We start from the raw sequence: 21,787 nt of genomic DNA on the forward strand, positions 1-21,787 counted from the left end.
AAAGTTGGCCTTGGCGGGATAATTCGAACTTCACTGGTCGGCTTCACCGCAATGCAGCAGTGTTTTGCAGTGAAGCATATGCAATTTGTTGTGGTGAAGCATATTAGGGATGGAAAGGGACCACTGTCACCAGACATAGTACGTGTTAATTATACAGGCGCGCATGCGCCGTCTCCGGTCACAGTACAAGCACCTAGGCGCCTAATGAACATACTGGCAGCCATTCAGAGCTGTTTCTGACGTTGTTGTGGCGACTTGAGCCCTCGTTTCGCCTGCCATGCGTGTCTTGTATATGAGACCGTCAACGGGGCCTAGTGTTCCTCAATTGTACGCGTGTGCTGTGCACCCAAAAATGTAGAAAAGCCGTCTGTGTTTTGGGAAAGCTAACAAGAAGGAAGGCGGTAAGATGAAAAAGTCATAAGTCAAGGGGGCGTTTAAAGCCAACAAAAGAGTGGGGGTCTAGCTAAAACTCTGAAGGACTGCCAGTAAACTTATTATGCGTCTTGATGACCGGCTCGCACTGTAACTGGAGACGGCGCATGTGCATGTGTGTAAATTAAGGAACACCTGCTCGGTCGCCATATAAGTGACCTTTCTTTGCTTGTTATACTTCACCACATAACAGCTGTATTGCGGCACAGCTATGCTTAACTTTTTCAAGCACACAATTTTCAAGCGCACAAAACAGGTTGCAGCATATATCGCACACATAAAAAAAAATTATGTGTAATAAAGCTCCCACGAGGTCGTCAGTGCTGTTCATCACAATGCCGGAAGGGTTTCTGCATAGGACATAATTATCATGTGGTCCTTTGTGATGTAGCGGCATACCTTGCGCTTTCCACATTGAAAATTACTTTGTGTGGTAGTCTGAAAAAGAGTTTTTTCCCTTCTGTAGGCATAGTGGCGCATTGCAGGTTTGACACATCGAAACTGTTTGGGATGGTTGTGCCTTTGTGCTGCATTTTGCGCACTTTCGCTACGAGCACCTTTTTGGCTGATTCTTGGACTCCATTGTACGGATGGTTTGGACTTCTTTGGTTGAACAGTCATAGATGACTTCCGCTTCACTGTAGGGTTCATGCAGGCTTCAGCAGTCATCTGTGAGACAAGGCTCCCTCGAAAGTCTTTCAATTACATTTTTTCCAAACCGTCATGTTCCCAAAAATTTATAAACGCGTTGACAATGCAGCAGTGAAGGTGAAAAAAAGATATGGTGCTACCATATTTGCGATCCACCTCATACTGCCATTTCATCCGGTTGAAATTATCTACGAAGTTCATGTTCTTGTTGTACTCTTGAAGTGCACCAGGGCAGTTTACCTTAGTGATGGTTCCATCTTTATCTTTCTTGTTTACTTGGACTTCGTCGGGGGGCTGTGGAAGTTTGATAACAAGTGAACAGCCCACTTGTCTCTCCACTCTTCGTTGTCTTGCCAGATTTTAGCTGAGACAAGTGCTTCCTGCTTCCTCTTATTGTACCACAAGCATATATCCCGGATTCTGGGAGATCTTTCAGCAGGTAGTAACTGGTAAAATAGTTGTCAAAGAATATGCGGTGGTGCTTTCCAGCCAAATCTTCACACAGTGTCTTTACAACACATGCATCCAACTCTCTTTGAACCCCGTCGTTAGACCTACCAGTGTAAATTTGAAATTTTAGGTTGTAGCCAGTCCTGGCACACAGCATACAAACTTTGTAGCCTCATTTCAGCAGCTTTTTTGGCATATACTGTTTCAAAGAACTTCGGCCTTTGAATTTGATAATTGATTCATCAATGGCCAAATATTCTGTCGGCTGGTAGCGCTCGGCAATGCTGCTGGGAACTTCCGACAAAAGTGGACATACCTTGTACAGCTTGTCAAAGGTGGCATCGTCCTTCTCTGGCTGCAGAGCATTGTCATTTAGATGAAGGTGGGATAGGAGCCAATCAAATCGATTCAGTCTTGAAATAAACGAGTCGGTCATATCAGGAGTGCTGCTCATATAATCACGATAGCTTGGACTCCTTTTCAGCCCCATCAACTAATTGAGGCCCAAGAATGCACGCATTTCTTTGGCTGTTGTCGGAACATAAACCGTGTTTACATGAGCGGCAGAATGCGACAGTAGCACGTTATATTTCCTATAGCGCATCACTAGTAATGCGATGCACCAGCGTCTACATGTAGCGCACCACCCGTGGTGCGATGGCGGCAGGAGGTGGTATCGCACTTAGAAGGCCATAAAGCACTTAGAAGGCCATTCAATTCCTTGAAGACCATAACATTATTTTCAAGTATCAGCACGGTTTTCGCAAGGGCTACTCATGCGAAACCCAACTAGCCGTATTTATTAACGACATACATGCACTGATAGACGCTGGGTTTCAAGTTGATGCAATATTTTTAGATTTTCCAAGGCATTTGATCGTGTTCCACACCATAGGTTGTTACTTAAACTTTCACAGTTTAACATTCACCCTACTATAATTGCATGGATCACCGATTTTCTCTTATCTAGAGACTGTTTACATCAGTTAACAATTCTAACTCATCTCATGCTGATGTTACGTCTGGAGTTCCACAAGGCAGCGTACTTGGACCTTTACTCTTTCTAATCTATATTAATGATTTACCCAGTTGCGTGTTATCCAAAATCAGACTATTTGCAGATGATTGTGTACTTTATCGATGTGTAACAAGTAACACTGATAATCACTTACTACAAACTGACCTGGAGGCAATAAGTGCATGGTGTTCTAATTGGTTAATGCCATTAAATGTTTCCAAAACTAAACTCTTGTCTTTCACCAATAGGCCACGAATTCCAACAACCTACTCTCTTGATAACAACGCTGTGGAACTCGCCACAACTTACAAGCACCTTGGCATCAATCTTCAGTCAAACTTATCATGGAATAATCATATTAATCTTACCCTTGCCTCTTCTAACCGTACTCTCGGACTTATTAAACATAACTTAAAAGAAGCCCCAATGCATGTTAAAAAACTAGCGTACACAACATTAATCCGTCCTAAACTAGAATACGCATCTGCCATTTGGGATCCCGAACAAACTTATATCATCAGTAACATCGAAGCCTTGCAAAACCGTGCTGCGCGTTTCATTTTTTCAGATTATTCACGTTACACCAGCGTCACCTCGTTAAAGAATAAAGCTGAGTTGGACACGTTAGCACTTCGCCGTAAAATTTCTCGCCTATCACTTTTCCATAAGCTTTATCATCATCCATCACTTCATGATGATTTCTTTCAGTCACCACAAGTTATCTTTCCACGTCGTGACCATCAATACAAAGTCAAACGCATTAACTGCCAGTCATTCCATTATGCATATTCATTCTTACCGCGCACAATAACTGAGTGGAAGGGCCTTACCATCAGACATTTCCACGGAACCTGACTTGACTAAGTTTCAAGATTTAATTCGCTCACGACTTGTCAACTAATCTTATTATTATCTTGGGACTTTTACAGTGTTTTCAATGTTTGTTGCTGTTTTGCTTTTCATTGCAGTTACCTTATGTTCTCCTAATATGTACTAATGTTTTCTCTGAAATAATTGTGACTCATTTTGTATATTACCTTTGTATCACTCTATTATCATTTGTGTTATATTGTCTTGTTCTTTAATATGATGTATAATCTATGACCAGTGCCTGTGACCCCCCCCCCATGTAATACCCTCATAATGAGGGCCTTTGGGGGTATTTTGAAAAAAAAAAAAAGGCAAAGCAACGCATCCAGGCGCTTCTGACACCACGCCACAGCTCAGCGAGCTTAGCAGATCTGCAGCAAGTTCTGTTTCCCATAATTCATAATGCGATGCGATGGCGTTTGCGTGCACTGCGACAGTCGACTTACTTGTCTCAATCCACCCCTGTCTGGCGCATTAATGTGACGCACTTTCCTAGTGCATCAGCACTGTTTACATGTATGCGAAGCACTAGAAAGTTGATGCGATGCGCCAGTTGTCGCATTCATGTAAACGCGGCTGTAGTGCTTGCTTTCTTGCTGCGCGTAAAGATTCGTTTCAAAGACAATCTTTTGAATCCATCCAATTAGGCATGCAGAAAAGGCTAGGAATGCCAAATGGGGTAGCACTGTTGTGAATTGGCAGGGGTGGGACTCCTGCGCCAATTGTGCCATTTTGCTACAAACGCACATTTCTGCGCCAAACACAGAAAATTGACTGACCACGCTGCGCCAGAACGGCTCCGGCAGTGGCCACAAACAGCGAGCGGATTCGTTCTCTGAAATAGAGCGCAGCCGTTCATTCCGCACAGTTTCTCGTAATTTTAGGCCTTATAACAATGGACTTTTGGCCGCTTCTGGTAAATGGCCGGCACTATGGCCGGCGCACCGCGGCCACTCCCGGCTTTTGTTGCTGCTGCCGTACGGTGGCTAGTAGCTGTGGGAACGGCGAGGGTGGCTGTATTTTGAGTGTACTAGAATACCGTTGAGCGGGCCGAGCGGTATGGCGCTCCCTAGCTGAGAAGCAAAACGTTGAAAAGTAGGCTGAGGGCGCTGCCAGCAAACTAGATATTAGGAAGGCGCGCTGCAGTGGGTGGGCGTCCCTGTCCCCAGGGCTGGTAAACTTAAAACTAGTCCAATCTGTTTTTATGCCCATATGGGCGAGGCCTGAGCCATTTTGACCTATCATGAAGGGTTAATGGTGGATTTGGAATAAAAAGTCGCAGTTTCGCCCGAAATGCAAAGCATCGATTGCAACTGCAAATTAGTCGACAGCTATACGAAGTAAGGGTAGTAGATTTATCAGCCGTATGAACTTGTAAACATTCGCTTACGAACTAAATTAACATACATGGTGTCACGCATGCACAAACACATCTCACTCGATACTGTCATTCAGGTATAATTTCCACTGATGACTATGATGATGCGAAATCCGCTGCTTCGTTTCGGTAGATGCTAATGGCGTTTTTGCCCCTTTGTGTCGCACATTTGAGGCACTCCGCGCTCGCTCAACTCCGAGAGTTGTCTGAATGAATGGATGTGCGGACACATACATTCGAATTAACGAGAGTTTAATTGCATTAAATAATGCATACGCCTGCCGTAACCAAAAGACGAGTCTGAATTATTCGATTTTCCAAATTAACGAGGGTCGAATTAATGAGGTTTTACTTTACTTCCATTTTGTCTGCTTGTTCCCACATTGTGCAATTGCCCATCCAGAGAATGAAGCTCATTTTCTACCGTGTTCCAGCGTGCAATCATGCTCTGAGAACCACTTGCGTCTGCCTCAGTATAGCACTGACTTAAGCTGCTAGTCAGGTGTTCTCATGCACCGTGGGGAAAATCGTGCGCTGCACGAAACGAGACCAACGCAACAGCTCAAGCTAGAGCGTCAATGGAAGTGCGCTGCGCAGCAAGAATGCGAGAGAAAAAAACACAAAAAAAGGAGGGCCCTGTGACCTATGCGTCACGCGATCCTCTGGCTCCAGTATGGGAGAACGCAAGGAAGGAATTATGCTTTCAGAGGCTAGACGGGTGGCAAGAGGAGAGAGTGTCTGTTGGAAGTGACGCTCGTCTCCTGAAATCATGGGTTTGCGGCACTTCAAATATTTCTAGCTCAGCTAATAATGAACCAATTTGAAAAATTCTTGCGGTAGAGCGCTTCCTAGAGGGCAAATAGCAAATTACGGTTATATGCTGAAAACGTCTAACCGAAATTTGCTTTGTGGCGTGGTGAGGGGCCCATTAAGGTAGCTTTTGTGCTGAAACTACGCAAGATTTTTGTGCAGAAGTCGCATTCGCTGAAGAGCAGTTTGAACGAGTGTTCTGTTCTCTCCAGGTCCCTGGAGGCCTTCATCCGCTCAAAGTATGAGCAGAAAAAGTACATAGCCAAAGAGTGGGTGCCACCTCCCATGCCACCTCCTGCTGTAAGTTGGTGCACACTTGTCTGTCAGCTTTTGGTGCAGATTTATCCAGAAGACTGAATTCGAGGGGTACTGGAAACAACAGTACTGGAAAAGGCTGATCATTGCATATTTTTAAGGGCAAGTTATACTCCAGCGTAACGCATGCGCCCCTGTGCTTTCTGACTCAGTGACGTTACTGTGGCAAACAACTGCCATCTATACTCCAGCGACACAACTCAGTCGCCTTAAGGGGTGCCATCAAGTGTGCTCCAACGTCGCTGATGCATTGATAGCTCCTCTCCTATTTTTCACCAGCCACACCACACTGCATCGGCCAAACGTCTTTGCGTTTCTTGTGTGGAGCCGAAAAGAATGGTCCAGCGACAGCACACACCAATGGGAGTGGCTGTCTGCGCATGCACGATGGTTGATTTGGCAACATGTACCGTTGGTGCAGTTACAGTTGGTTGTAATGTAGTGTTGAATTTTCATCAAGCTCGGTGCTACCGACCCGACATCGGCGTAGTTTGGTGAGCTGAAAGCACTGGAATATAACTTGCCCTTTAGTGAAGGAGTGTTTGTCTAGCAGGTGGGGATGCCATTGAATGTCTTCTATGGCAACCGGGACAAAAAAAAAAAGTAAATGTGTACCAGACTAACTTGAAACGGGTACTTTTCCCGTGGGCAGGAAAGATTTAAGGCTGTTCGTTACAGTTATTCATTCAAATGGACATGACTGCTTATGTTGTGCTTTGAAGCTGCAAGCTGTGACAGGGGTGAAATGTATTCTGCTGTTTAGAGGGAAAATGTGCATGCAAGCAAGAAAGTTTTGGCACAGCAGCCATAGCAGGTCAGCAGAGGATATTGACCTGATCAGATGCTTGATGGGTTCGTGTACACAATTGTGCGGAACTGCTTTGAGACAGGGAACAGCCGAAATATTTTTTGTACTTGCAATGTGTGATAATGTTCGTTTATCAATGAAGCATTGAACTGCCTGCATTTTCCTTTGCTCCAGTTCGACATTGAGCAAGAGCGTCGCAGGGAGAAGGACAAAAAACGACCAAAGCCAAAAGCATCCACTGGTGATGTCTCGGTGAGACAATTTGTTCCTACTGATAAGCATCACTCATTGTTCACTTTAAAGGTAGTGTCATGAGGAAAATGGTGGTCTCATTTACTGTGATGGCTCTCGGGAGCTGCGCTTGTGTTGTAGAATGGTTGAGCAGGTTAGCACATTTTGATTCTCTGTTGTAACTTTCTCGAAGTAATGAGGTTCTTTTCAAAAAGTGCATGTTATAGTCGAAGCGGGGCATACGAGTAAAAGTGGCAGTATGTACATAATTCAGCCTTCGATTAGCTTGCGTAAAGAGAAATTGTCATGCCCCAATCTGGTGAGAGTATTGTCACGTTGTAGTGACGGTCAAGAACACAGTAGCAAAACTGTGAATGGGGAACTCTGTGGGGGTATTCCCCAACCCGTAGCGCGTATAATCGCAGCTACGTAGGGTTTGGGCAAATAAGGCAACAAGCGAGTCAACTCAACGTTTATTGCTGTGGGCAATAAAACACACTTGCAGAGGGACGTCCGCTCTGTATAATAAGTAATAAAATAGGCTTGCCTCATCGCGTGTGGTAGTCACGCAAACGAGGTCACTCACGGGTTGCAGCGGGTAAATCCGTATGGGCAGGTAGGTGTAGCGAGGTCAGAGAGGCCCGGGGGTCTCTCGGTCGCGCTCTTTCATACCTTTTTACCTTTTTGTGAGGGGAATGTCCTCCTTGCCCGCCGGATACTTTCCCTCTTCCCACGCAGGCACGCGCGTCGCGAGAGACGTGCGAGAACCGGGAGAGGGCAAACTGCATTTCTTCCGTGTCCGCCCGGCTCCCACTACGCAAGCTGTGCGTGCACGAGATGTCCGCCCGGCTCCCGCCGTGTGCGCTCTGTGCGCAAGTGTCGGCGAGCGCCCGCGGGAGAAGGTGGCAGCATGTGCTTCCCACAACTTTTTATTGGGCGAACCTGTGCCCAGAAAGACAGGCTACACTGGAAGCACAATGATGGCGGAGGACACAGTCGGCAATTGTCGAAAATTTGATCTGCCGGTCAAGCGCGTCTGCTTTTATACATGCGTCATCGAAGTTTCCAGAGTAATCGCTGGTTCCCACATGTCTTTCAGATAGTACTACACAATTTGCGTTGGGCGTACAATTAGATTACATAAGCTTCGGTGACAGCAGACAACCATCGATAACATTACAGTAAATTCCAATCATGCAGGAGCCTCTTGCGCTGAGCGATAACATTAAGTTGTTAGTGGGTGAAATGCAGTCCCCGAGAAAATGAAATACAGTCCAATCTCGTTAATTCGAACACGCTTAATTCGAACTGCCGGTTTATTCGAACTGACGCTGTGGTCCCGTCAAACTTGCATGTATTCTAATGGGCGAAAACGCCCGGTAATTCGAACGCATTTGCGGCGGTTAATTCGAACATACCACGCACCGACAATGCTCTTAGCAGCGCACCAAAGCACGCGGCGGCGCCTCCGACCGACATTGCTCCTACGCCGCCATAGAGCAAAAGCTCGGGAGAGACCCCTCAATGCCGTGCGCGAAGGAAGGGGGGGAAAAAATAACTCGCGGTGGAAATTCACCCTCTCAAATTGCAAGGTCGCCGTTTCTGCATCGCGCCGGAACATGCGTGTGCATGCCAACTAGAGTTTACTAGACAACCGTATAGGTGAGGCGTAAACTCGTAAAGGCTCATGGGACGCTTCGTCTGCTCAGTGCTTCCGGTTCAACCCCTGACGGTTCCGGCGCATGATTCTCCGTTCGCGGGGCCGGTCGCGCTTGCTCTCTGTGCACAAGGTATCGCCCAAGCTGCAAACATCTAAAGCCTGTGATTATAAGCGGAAAGTTTTCATTTTGGGGGGGGGGGGGGGGGTGTATATATATACCTACCCATGTATATATATACACAGTGTAGACCGCTTATAACGTAAGTCGCCGGAGTTGCAAATATCTGCACTATAAGCGGTACCGCACTATAACCAAAACGATTTTCAAGCACTGCACGTATGCAAAACATGTAGACCAAGCGTATAGACACGCTTTGTACTATTGCGCGCACATCCCGATTACGTTTTCACCAGTGAGCTGGCGAAAACATAATCGCTATGTAGCCGGTGCTCTTCAAGCTCGACAGTTTTGCACAGAGTCAAAACGAAACAACTCTTTGCCGCAACCGCTGCGGAAAAAACCGTGACCACCATCGACACGATTACAAACGGCGACTTTGCGGTGCTGAAAGCACGTGCCCGATGCTCGCACCGAGTCTGGATGAAGTAACTATCATTTGGGGCAACAACTGCAGTCGAAACCGCGGTCACTATCTATGTGATCATCGATGGCGACTACGCAGTTTTCGAGGCACGCGACCGACGTGCGTACCGAGTAAAAACGAAACTACTGTTCGCCGCAACCGCTGCGGAGAAAACTGCGGCTGCTATCGACGCGATCGTCCATGACGACTACGCAGTTACGAAAGCCCGCGGCCAATGCGGTGTTATGCGTGGCGGTAAACGCAAGAATTCCAGCTTTAAAGACACAAATAGGCTCGAAGCGTTCCGTCGTTGCTGTCATTCACGTGCGATTTCAACTGATGGCTGTGGCGATGCGGACTCCGCCGCTTTGTTTCGGTTTGACGCTAGCGTCGTTCTTGCTCTTTTGCGTCGCACATTTGCGGTGCTCCTCGCTCACCGAGCTCCGAAAGTAGTCCAGATTAACCGATGTGCAGCCAAATAAGTCCGAATTAACGAGAGTTTGATTGCATTGAATAGTAGTACATTCAATGCAATCGTAGTACATACATGAAATCTAGGGCTTGATGGAATCCCGTTTGGTGAGGGTGAGGCGTGATGAATAAAAGAGCTGACCAAGAAGTAAAAAAAAAAAAAACATTTTGTGAAAACAAAAATAAAAGGTTGTTTCGACTCCCACATGCGAGCCAAAACATCTTTTTAATTTTTTCACTGTTAGTTTTTGGTTGGCATTTTCTTGTATTCATCATAGCACATACAAGCACCATGCCGCTCTGACAATTGCCATGATGACGTGATGACGCCTAGGAAAAGTGGTTGTCAGGAATGGTGTTTGGCATCAGCGTTGGTTCATGGCAGCACATGTAAAGATGCTGAAAAGGCAGGAAATTTGAATGTGTATGGCATTCTCATATTCTACAAAATTCAGGTGTGATGAGACCTAACTGTTCACCCAAAGACAGTGATGTACTCTGGTTTTCCTTTGCCTTGCGAAGAACAGCTAGCAGATGATGGACTTGTTTTTATGTTCTGCTCTTTTGGAGCTGCATACTCTCAGTCGATCCCATTTTTGCCAGCATAGCCCCAACCAAAAGCACTGGCCTTGCGTGTCTCGTCATAAAAGCAGTGTTACTTCTAAAGGGGGCAGGGGCTTTTGTTCGTGCCTTGATTTTCAATGGTGCTTCTATGAACCATAGAATGTGAAGAGTTCTCAGTCAGTGGCAACTTAGAAAACACTTTGAAGGACAGGCGTGGTGCATCCCAACACTTGCAGAATTTGCTTGATGACAATGTTGAGCATCACGACTTGGGGTGTAAACTTTTTTTGAAGGTTCTCTTGCCCTACAACTTAAAAAATGTCCAAAAGTATGTCGCAAAATGCGACATATTTATTACCTGGAAGGCGATTGGGATCTCGGCCTATGTAGTAGACTTCCGTTAATTCGACTCTGATGGGACCAACAAAATTGATCAAATTATCTGGCAGGTCGAAATAAGCAAGGTGCAGAAAAAACTCCAAAACACACCACCGATTCATTTGGTAGCATTTGCTACCAAATGGTGTTATTGACGAGAGATGATGTGTGTTCAATGCATTCACTGTCCCCTAAGCTCTGACAGATGCTGCCACTAAAATGGTTGCTATTGGTTTCACTATAGGGGTCGGACACCTGTGTGCTCACTAGTCAAGTTCGAATCATCTGGCAAAGGCCAATTTTAGCATCTAAATATTGAAAGTTTAGGCTCACAGACATGCCCAGGCGTCGACGAGGACCTTTTGTCTGGATTGAATTAACCCAAAAATCTAATTAACCAGAGTCGAATTAATGGAAGTCTACTGTATACCAATACAGTCAAACCTAGTTTTAACGAAACTAGATATAACGAAAAATGGACATAACTAAGTAAGCGAAATTCTTCTTTAAATCCTTATATAGATTCATAATATCATACATGCAATAATGGATGTAACGAAGTAATTCTGGCGCACCTCTAACTTCGTTATAAGGAGGTTTCACTGTAAACTTGCAGATCAATACATTTCTTGGACCAGTGGTCACAGCACACCACTTTTGCTCATGACCAAAACATGTCACCTACTAGAAGCACAAATGTGCACAAATACATAATTTGACAAATAACTGCAACTACAAGTTGTTACTCCGTAGAAAGCATCATGGATCAAAGACAACTGTATTGTGAAACGTGGAGTGAGACGTGTACGACTTGAGTAGCTTCCACAGCGTTGTATGCTATGCATAAGCCGGAGTATAATGCACTAAATTTGTTGATGGAAAGGCTGCTCCTTTGCATCTCCAGCATCTTCTTGATCTTAGCAGCTTTGGTAATCAAGTCTAGGTTTCTTGGTGGTTTTTGTATCAGCTCTGCCAAGATTTATTCCTTAGCGCCTTTGAGCAGGTAACCTAGCTTCTGCATTCTGGCATCTGCCTCACTGAGAAGACACTTTATTTCTTGTGCAAATATTCTCCCACTCTCGTTTGCATGCTGAAGCCTTGTTTGTAGCAGCATTTCTGATAATAAAGGAGGCTTCTCTTGAAAGTGTCCTGCGATGCAAGCTCTTGTTTTTCAAAGTAAGTGCAAGTTCTAGGCTGAGGTCACAGCTTGGCCTTGTCTTTCTGCTGGTTATCATGTTTAACTACTCAAACCAGTGCACGGCATGCTATGGAAAAGGTTCTCATGGCTGTGGTCTAGAGGGCTCATTGTCGTTGTGGCAGCTTTTGTCCGGTCTTCTCCATGCTCTCTATGCTCTTCTTTGTGTCAGTTGCAGCTTTCAAAAGTAGACTTACCCACCACCTCCGGGAGAAATTTCAATACTTGCACACACAAACAGCGCACAATGCATGCAGACCCTCTATTTGAGGCAAACTTGCTCCCCACAAAGAAAACACAGGCTTAGCGGGAAGTGTGCCTGTTATGGACGATGGCTGACGTAAGATAGCACACTGTCAAATTCATGCAGCTAGCCTTTAAAGCATGGCACTGAATGTGTTGCCATCCACCTACCAACAACTACGAAACTTGACAAGGCGAGCACTGTCATACATTTTATTTACCAGCTGTCATGGCTTATTCAGACACAAGAGTACTCTTGCCACAAGCGTATTTGCACAGCAAAGTAAAACAGTAGCAGTAATCACACAGCGGGAAGGAACTTGCAGGGCAATACAAATTGTTCATGACATGGCACAGATGCAAGGAAGTACTCATACAGGCAAGCTGAACAGAGCATTTCCCAGTGCTTTTGCCAGGCTCTCTGTGGAGTCTTGAAATAGGTGTACATTGCTAAAACTGAAAATTGTCAATGTTTACATTTCAGTCAAGAGGTTGCCTCTGATGCCACCTCAGTTTACATGTTAAGCTGGAGCAACAGCTGCTGCTAGAATTCGGACATCTGTGCAAGTGCTGGGCATGTAGCCCCTTTCACTCAGTGCAACAGTCACACGATTGGATATGGCAATCTTTTCTCGTTTGCCATCCTTGTGCAGTCTCGAGCACAGTTTCACGTGCCTACAGCTGGCCTGTCGGAGCTGTGCATTCTGGTAACAATGCACATGATCCAGTGCTTCATGTGCCTCACACGTTGCCTTTGATCAGACATCCTGCTAAGTACTGTGTGCGGTGGCACTCCATATTATGAGTTTGCATTGCTTTTTTTTTTTTTCTCATAAGGGGTGTCAGAAAATGTTTGTTTTATTTCTGGTTCTGCTATTTGTGCAAATATGACATGCAGGCACCTACAGTGAACAAGGTTGTGCTGCCAAGACCTCAGAGTACTGCTACGCCTGTCCCTGTTGTCAACGCCTCTCAAAACACGGCTGACTTACTTGGGCTCGGTGAGTTTGCTTTCTAGCCTATAATGAACGTTATAGCCAGGCAAAGGTTTGCAGCTTGGCTTTCCATCCCGACTGTGATGCTGCAGATGTACAGCTGCATTTCATTTGTGGTGGTCATCCACATGCTGTGTTTCCCATAAGCAGTGGTTCTTGCGCTGCATTTTTATTGCGTACAACAAATGTTAAAACAGGTCCTGCCCTTGAAGATCAACCGAATCCAAATTTAACAAGTGCATTGTTAGACGTGCACATTGGGAATGATGTTGCAATGGAAATTGAGCTTCTGTTGCCTTGTTGCTAGTGCACCATGTAGTTGAATTGATTCCAAACCATGCCATTAACTTCAAACATTATCAGCAGAGAGTCCTTTCAGATTTCTTTTATTAGAGATGACAATGTGGCATAGGGACGGAGGCTTTCATTCTGCCCCTGTGCGTTTTTCACATGCGTTAGCACAAAGTAAGCTTGCACCTGCGTACTCATATTGTCACGCTGCACGGCGCAGCCGAAGGAAGAGGAAGTAGAAGTGTGCGCGAGGAGCTGGCCGCTGCCTGTTGGGCGTGGATGACCGTCCTGTCTCTTGTGCTATGCTAACCATCCATTATTCTTTTAAATAAATCCATCCCATCTGTTACAATTTGGTGGAAGGTGCTGGGTACATCACACTGGACGACCGAGCTCTACTACCCCTTCGACGCAGCAAACGGTTGGTCGGGCTACGACTGGGAGACGTCGACATGAGCGATTCGGACGAAGGGCGACGTTCGCAAAGAAATCGCGGCAGAAAGCATTCACCCGAGGCAAGCCGGTTACTGGACACCTCATCAAGAAGCACGCACATTCTCAGGCGAAGCGAATGAGGACATCGAGGACTGGTTGGGGGGACGTGGCTTTGAAAATCAACTTCCCGATTTCTTTATGGATTTTTATGAAAATTGGCACAAATGTCTAGAATGTCTCCCTGATACTTCCATGAAAGTTTCAGAGTGATACCTTGAGAACATTTTATTGAGCAGAAGCAAATAACTCACATAAATTCATAATTTTTGCAAGCATTTTTCAAACATTGATAAGGAATTCTGCGTAACAATATCAGAACTAAGATTATTCCGGTCTGTTATTGTCCTAGGAAAAAAAGAATATTTGAAAACGTTATTCCGTGCGTTCAAGGGAGTTATTGATAAAGCGTGCCTTCGTCTTGTGTTATAGCCTGATGAGTAAGTGAAAAACTTGGAAGTGTTAATGTTATAATGGCCGTTTACAAGTTGAAAGAGGAACTTTAATCGGCAGATACGGTTGCGCACAGTCACCCGGGGTAATCCACTGCGTCTTACGAGCTCACTAACAGACGCACGGCCATATGAATTAAAAACAAACCTAACTACCTTATGCTGTACACGTTCCAGTTTTTTAATATTGGTTAAAGTGAATGGGTCCCAAATTACGGCATATTCCAACAACGGACGAATGTAGGAATTGTACGCCAATAAACGAACACTAGACGTAGATGATTTTAGTGAACGCCTCAAGAAAAACAGTTTACGTAAAGAATTTGCAATAACAGTATCTATGTGCTTCGTCCAGGAAAGCTCATTGATTATCCATAGCCCCAAATATTTATACTCTGTTACCTCTAGTAGAGATATGTTGTCAACACTATATGCAAATTGAAGAGGTTTTTTCTTATGTGTGACTCTCATAAAAACAGTTTTTTCAAAATTAAGACATTTGCCATTGTTCGCACCAAGCAACGACCTTTGCCAGGTCATTATTTAGACGCACCTGATCATCAACAGAAGATATCTTTTCATACAAAATACAGTCATCTGCATAAAGTTTCACGGAAACTGAAAGATCTCGACCACTCTTGTAAGTGATAGAAAAGTCGTATTCTTGAAGCCGTAATGATCACCGAGCTAATCGGCTAGATGGATCGCGTAGTCCAACCAAGCTTCTGGGGGTCTAGGCGGATGCCTTCTTTGTCCACGGGGAAACCCAAAACAAGCGTTCAACATTCACCAAAGTGGCACTTTTTGGAGTTTAGTATCAGTCCAGCTCGCCGTATGCAGTCAAGCACAACTCGAGTCATCGGTTGTGCTCATGAAATGTCTTGCCGTAAATGACAATGTCGTCAAGGTAACATATACAGATTTACCAGTCCCTGCAGGATGGTGTCAATGAATCGCTCAAACGTCACCGGAGCATTACACAAACTGAAAGGCATTACGTTAAACTCGAAGTGTCCGTTCAGCGTTACGAAGGCAGTCTTCTCCTTGTCTGGCGGGTTTATCGGTATTTGCCAGTAGCCTGAGCGCAGATCGACAAAGGAGAAGTACGAGGCAGAATGTAAACAGTCAATGGCATCATCCATACGTGGCAGAAGATACACATCCTTTGTTACTGCGTTTAGACGTCTGTAGTCGACTCAGAATCGCCCCGAGTAGTCTTTCTTGTTGACCAATATAACTGGAGCCGCCCAGGGACTATTGGACTCCTGAATGACGCCTTTCTGTAGCATGTGTGTAACTTGCTTGGCGATCACTTTGCGTTCGGCAGGAGAGACGCGGTACGGTTTCAGTCGTATTGGCGACGCTGTTCCAGTATTGATGCAGTGGTCTGCACACATACGTCAGTGCACACACGGGAGTGCGGTGGTGACTGCAGACGCTCTTGAGCAAAGTCAAACATTGACGCATAGCAGGCAAGGAGCTCTTGGACTGCTTGTTGGTGGGAAGATGGGATCGATTTATTAATCATGCTCCTAAATTTTGTTGAAGAGTGGTCACTGAGTGGTGAGCTCGCGTTCATAGAAATAGCAACTGCACGAATGCTCGCAACACATCTTCAAAGCGTGCTACCTTCAGTCCGGCAAGCAAAACAACTGACTCGGAGGACACATTCACCGTCCAAACGTCAGCACAACCTTCTATGACTTCGATCAGTGACCGAGGGACAAGTACATTCTTCAGATTGTTGACGTATTCAGCTTCAATTAATCCAGAGCAGGAACCAGTACAGACGTGCGACAAGGTCACAGGGATGAACATTGCCGTCAGCGCAGGCAAGAGTACATCAGTGGACACGGAAAATACTTCTTGACGATCGGATGAAATGTCGTCTGGCACGGGTGGTTTGGTATCGCTGCCGAGTGAAATTTCACCAGCCCTGCAGTCTAATGTTGCTCCACACTCCCGTAAAAGGTCAATACCAAGAATTATGTCATGCGTGGCACGTGCTAGTACAATAAATTCAGTTCGAAATGCCTTTCTACCAATGGTTATCACGACTGAACAGACTCCCGCAGGACGTAACAGTTCACCGCAAACTTCGTGAAACGTGGTATTTCCATCCCAAGCAAACATCACTTTCGGTCCGAGGCGATTCTTGAATGTAAGACACATCACAGACGTAGAAGCACCAGTATCTACTAAAGCCACAGTATTAGCAGCATCGACACAAACACACACTTTGTTCTTTACCATCACAACAGACGGAGGCATTTGAAACTGTGACCGTCCCACAACCTCACCTCCATCGGTCGCACCAGGTAGTTCCCAGCTGGGCGGCGTAGGCGAGCGGCGACATGGAGATGGCGATCGACGTGTCCAAGTTGGCGGTGGAGTCAGGCTGCGGTCGGACACGGGGGTGTCATTCCTTGGCATGGACGTGTAGTCTCGATGTGGCTGGCAGAAAAGCACAAATGGTTGCCAGGACGTAGCTTCTTGCATGCGATGCAGATATGCGCGATCTCGCGGACCACGCTGTGGGCGACGGCGGAAATACCTCACAATGTGTCCCTGAGCCCCGCAGATGTAGCACACAGGTGGGCTGCGATTTTCACTGATGTTGGGTACAAACCTCCAAGGCGTATTGTAGACGGGAGACGACCCACGTCGAGGCTATCTGTCATGTCGACGTTCAAAACTCGTTGTTTGTGGCTGGATCATGGTGCTCTGGGCATGGGCGTTGTCGGAAACGGGGCGGTCACCACAGGCAGGTCGCGGCCAGGCCACCGGCTCCTCCAAGTAGCACTCATCAACGGAGCATTGGTGGCACACGCGGTTGGCATCTGGGCCTTGAAAATGAGCCAGTTCATCTCTAATAACTTGCCGTACCAAAGCAGCCAGGTCGTTAGAGGCAGATACATCCGCACTTGCTATGTTGGTCCAATGTCCAGCCGACCAAACTTCCGAAGAATGCGGCGTGTCTTCAGAGCCTCGAACGTATGACAGTGATGCCTTAAATTGGACGGGGTAGTGAGGCCTTCCTTAGAGATAAAAAATTGTACACATCTTCGGTAATTCCTTAGAGTAGGTGTCCGACCTTGTCCTTGTCCGACATGTTTGCGTTCACAATTACGCAAAGCTTCAGGATTTCTTCAATATAGATGCTACAGTGCAGTCCATGTATAACGATACCACATATAACGATATACTGTATCGGTTATAACGATGAGTCGACCTGAGAGTATCAACTTATGCATTAGGGCTATGAGAAAAAAAAAAACATATAACAATATATTATTCACCGCATATCGGATATAACGATCGAAATCTTGCTTTTGGGCAGCGTTTTTCATGCAGAATAATCATGCAATTTGTGTTCCTAAGTTGCCTGTTCCTAAGACGGGGCAGTTTGCCTACGCGAGTTCGTATTTGCCGCCATTGCCACGCAGCGCATCCCGCCGCATGCTGATTGCGAACGAAAGCCACAAAGAGCATCACAAGTTGGTGCAGTGCGCACAAGATGGCGCCAGCTGCTTCGCATCCGCGTCGCCGGCGGTCGCGCGAGGAGAGGAGAGGAGGAAGAAAGTGATAAGCGAGCGGCGCCTGCGCGGCCTACGTTGCCTTCACAATCTCCCGCTCTCAACGAGCGCGGAAATTCGCCGCGGAACGAGCGGGAGGTGCGCCAAAAAAGCGCCAAGCCGTATCTCCCGAGACGAAGCTGCAAATTTAGCAAGACTCGAAGAAGTACGAGCTCGCGCAGTCGATATCGACGATTATGAAAAACGGGAGCGCCACGATCATGAAGACTAGAAGCAGCAGCCATGCCGATCAACGGAAAAAGCGGGCTTTGTGCGCCAGGACGAAACCCTCATGGGTGAAACTAACACAGTGGAAGCCGCTGACATTACCGAACTCTGGGGAGCACGTCGCTACTGACGATGAAATAGGTGGTGCTTCAAAGGAGGAGTTTAACTGGAGGCAGTGCTGCCTCGTTCTGCGAAGAGATCTCCACCTGGGCAATCGTTGTCGCGACAGACGGCGACGTTGTGCGACAGTGGCGACGAGATTGACAATGGCCCGTCATTGACACCGACCCCGATGATCAACCAAAGTGCAATGTCTTCGATCGAGTCGCTCATTGATTTCACGCACGCTAAATTATAGCCACCAGTGTTCGCGCAGCAGCTGGGCGCGATGCACACGGCAGTTGTGAATCCGAAACTTCTGCGAAAGCCAAGCGCAGATTTCTATTTCAGCGCGCCTGACGACTGTGACGTTATTTAGAGGTATAAATAAACGTTTTGTTTTCCCCCAGCCTACTTTCTACAACGTCGATTTTTTACCGCAAGTGGCAAATTTGGTGGTCTTTAAGGACTACTCAACTGTTGAAGACATTTTCAAGGAATGCCGGCGTTTTGAAGCTCTGCAGAGTCGCTGCATCGACCAACAATTCATGCTGCTTCCAAACACGGCCGCTACATCATCCTGCGCGGACATTCAGCCGCCCAATCAGCAACCAACCACCGATAGCCTTGTCTGCATCGTGCGTATTGAAATTGAGGTGACGTCGCCACCTTCCTATACAGAAATACAGCAACATTGTGCCGCTATCGTGATCCGGCTCAGTGGAGAACACAAGACGATAGGCCCATATGTTTTCATTGCCACAGCGTTGGACATATTTCCCATCACTGCCGGTATCACCAACCTTCCTCCCCTCACTCATTTTTTTACATTTGGCGACGACAATCGGCCCCTGCAGTTTCCCGCTCGTAACAACTCACCGCTCCGAGATTCTCCTGCACTAACCCGGAGCTCCAGCTGTTGACCTTCCCCGCACGATCGTCGTTCCCGGTCACCTTTGCCCCGCCGCTATTCATCGCCGCACCTCTCTGGCCGCTTTTCGCAGGAAAACTGAGCAATGCAGCTCCCGGAGGTGACGCTGGGACTTGATTTCTGACATAATCTTTGAAATTGATATCTTGACTGACCACTCCGCTGTAGTTGACTGCTCGGCCGATGTCGTTGAACTTGACTTTCCCGCTTCACTAGACGTTCCTGACGCAGTCCAGAGTCAGATCTATTGTGCCGAGTTTGCTCGTTTGCCGCCCCAAGCACTCGCCGTGTTTGTCACTGTACCCTGCCCCAGTATACCGGATGGTGACTATGTGGTTACTCTGTCTACCAGTGTCCTTTTGTAGCACATTTTCTTTTCCCACACTATTGTAGCTGTTGCAACCAACCAGACTTGGCTGCCCCTCTTGAACTTCGGACTCTGTCCTCAAGTTCTTCCCCAAGGCATAGCTTTGGCCACTCTGTCGCCATTAGACAAGTGCCAGATTTCATCACTGTCACCTGATTCTACATCCGCAATTTTGTCCGCCGACGCGCCCACTTCTCCGTCGGTACAGAGCTATGGCACAAAGATGATTGCCCCGGACCTTCTGCCCTCTCAAGTAGACGACCTCTGTCATTTGCTTGTCACATACTCCGATATCTTCGACTTTGACGGCCGTCTGTTAGGTCAAATCTCTTTAGTCAAAGATCGCATACATACTGGCGGTGTGCCTCCGATTCTCCGGCGACCTTATCGCGTGTCACCATCCGAGCACCAAGTTATTCAACAAGATGCTTTAAAAAGGCATTATTGAGCCATCCGCGGGCTTTCCCTGTTGTCCTAATTAAAAAGAAAGACAACAGTTGGCGATTCTGCGTTGATTATCAGCATCTCAATAAGATCACCAAGAAGGATGTCTATCCACGAATTTATGACGCTCTGAATTGCATTCAGGCGCGACATATTTTTCATCCATCGGCCAGCGCTCTGGTTACTGGCAGATCGCTGTTAACGACAGGGACCGTGAAAAGACAGCATTTGTTACAGCTGACGGCCTTTATCAGTTCAGAGTTATGCCATTTGGCTTGTGCAATGCCTCAGCCACGTTCGAGCGAAAGGACACGCTATTGCATAGCTTTAAACGGTTATCTGCCTGTACTACATGGACGACGTGATCGTGTTCTCCCTGACATTTGCCACACACCTCGCATGTCTTTCATCCATCCTGTCAGTGTTTTGTGCGGCTGGGCTACATCTTAATTCTTTGAAATGCCACTTCAGTCACATCCAAATTACCACTCTCAGGCATCCCGTCGACTCAACTGGCGTCCGTCCCAATCCCACCAAGGTTCGTGCTGTCATCGAGTTTCCTGTACCAACTTGTGCCAAGGATGTTTGGAGCTTTGTGAGCTTGTGCTCGTATTTCCGCCGATTTGTTAGAAATTTTGCAGACATAGCAGCCCGTCTACTAACAGATCTTCTCAGGAAAGACGCTCCGTTTTTGTGGGGTCTCGCTCAAGTCACAGCCTTTTCAAACCTTATCACGCTATTCCATACCTCGCGGATTCTCGCCCACTTTGACCCCAATGCTCCAACTGAAGTACGCACAGACATGAGTTGCTATGGCATTGACGCTGCTTTAGCTCAATGCCAACTTGGTTGTGATCGAGTTATTGCGTACGCCAGCCGGCTTCTTTCCCCTGCTGAGCGCAATTATTCCATTACCGAGCGCGAGTGTCTCGGTCTTGTTTGGGAAGTTAGCAAATTTCGCCCCTACTTATACGGGCGGCCTTTTAATTACTGTCACCACTGACCACCACGCTCTGTGCTGGCTTTCGAGCCTCAAGGACCCCACTGGACGTCTAGGTCGCTGGGCTCTACGTCTCCAAGAATTCACGTACACTGTGGTGTACAAGTCCGGCTGACTACACCAGGATGCCGACTGCTTGTCTTGGCACCTTGTTGATGCCCCTGAGCCTACCACGGAGGATACACCGTCCAGCCTTTTCTTGCTCTCCGCTTTCAGCCACATTGGTGACGAGCAACAGTGGGACACGTCTCTAAATGATCTCGTCAACCGCCTGCAGTCTGGCTCGTCGGACCTGTCACTTCGCCTGTTCGTCATTGTAAATGGCACATTATATCACCGCAACATGCGCCCTGACGGGCAGGAACTACTACTCGTCGTTCCTGCACATCTTAGGGCGACCGTACTCGAGCAACTGCATGATGTCCCTACAGCCTGTCCATTAGCACTGGGCTGGTGGTTTCGCTCCCAGGAGGGGTCTGCGGCATGGGCAAGAGTTACCCAGCACCTCCACCACTTTGTCATGTATCTTGAAAAGGAACTGGTAACGTTTATTGAGAGCAGCTGGCTCCTGAAAACTGAAAAACACGTAGGTGGGACCTGGCTCTATAGTGGAGTGGTTATCGCTATTGCACTTTTTTCTGCTTGTCTTCGCCTGCCTCTTCTCTTACACTGTGCCCACTACTGCAAGTGGCAGTATATTACTTGAAAAAAAAAAAAAAACACGAAACAAAGCACCTTATCTGCTTCTTCCCGGCTCTGCTGATATTCCGGATTCATTCTTCTGTTGGTTTTGGGTTGGAAAGTTATACAATCTGATGTCTTTATGCCTCTTGCTATTGTTAAAGCATCCTGGCA

The 21,787-nt window shown here is 46.8% G+C and overlaps 1 protein-coding gene across 7 annotated transcripts in view; it reads left to right on the plus strand.

Annotated features, from left to right (window-relative positions):
• Positions 1–21,787, plus strand: part of LOC119431005 (stromal membrane-associated protein 1) — a 94,379-nt gene that overhangs the window by 16,478 nt on the left and 56,114 nt on the right. For all 7 annotated transcript variants that reach the window (XM_049657267.1, XM_037698472.2, XM_049657269.1 and 4 more), the window contains 3 exons: positions 5,822–5,909; positions 6,907–6,984; positions 12,957–13,059. In XM_049657267.1, the coding sequence (XP_049513224.1) occupies positions 5,822–5,909; positions 6,907–6,984; positions 12,957–13,059 (269 nt within the window). The remainder of the gene's footprint in view (positions 1–5,821; positions 5,910–6,906; positions 6,985–12,956; positions 13,060–21,787) is intronic.

Source organism: Dermacentor silvarum, chromosome 10 (genome assembly GCF_013339745.2).
Source record: "Dermacentor silvarum isolate Dsil-2018 chromosome 10, BIME_Dsil_1.4, whole genome shotgun sequence".
Classification (NCBI taxonomy): domain Eukaryota; kingdom Metazoa; phylum Arthropoda; class Arachnida; order Ixodida; family Ixodidae; genus Dermacentor; species Dermacentor silvarum.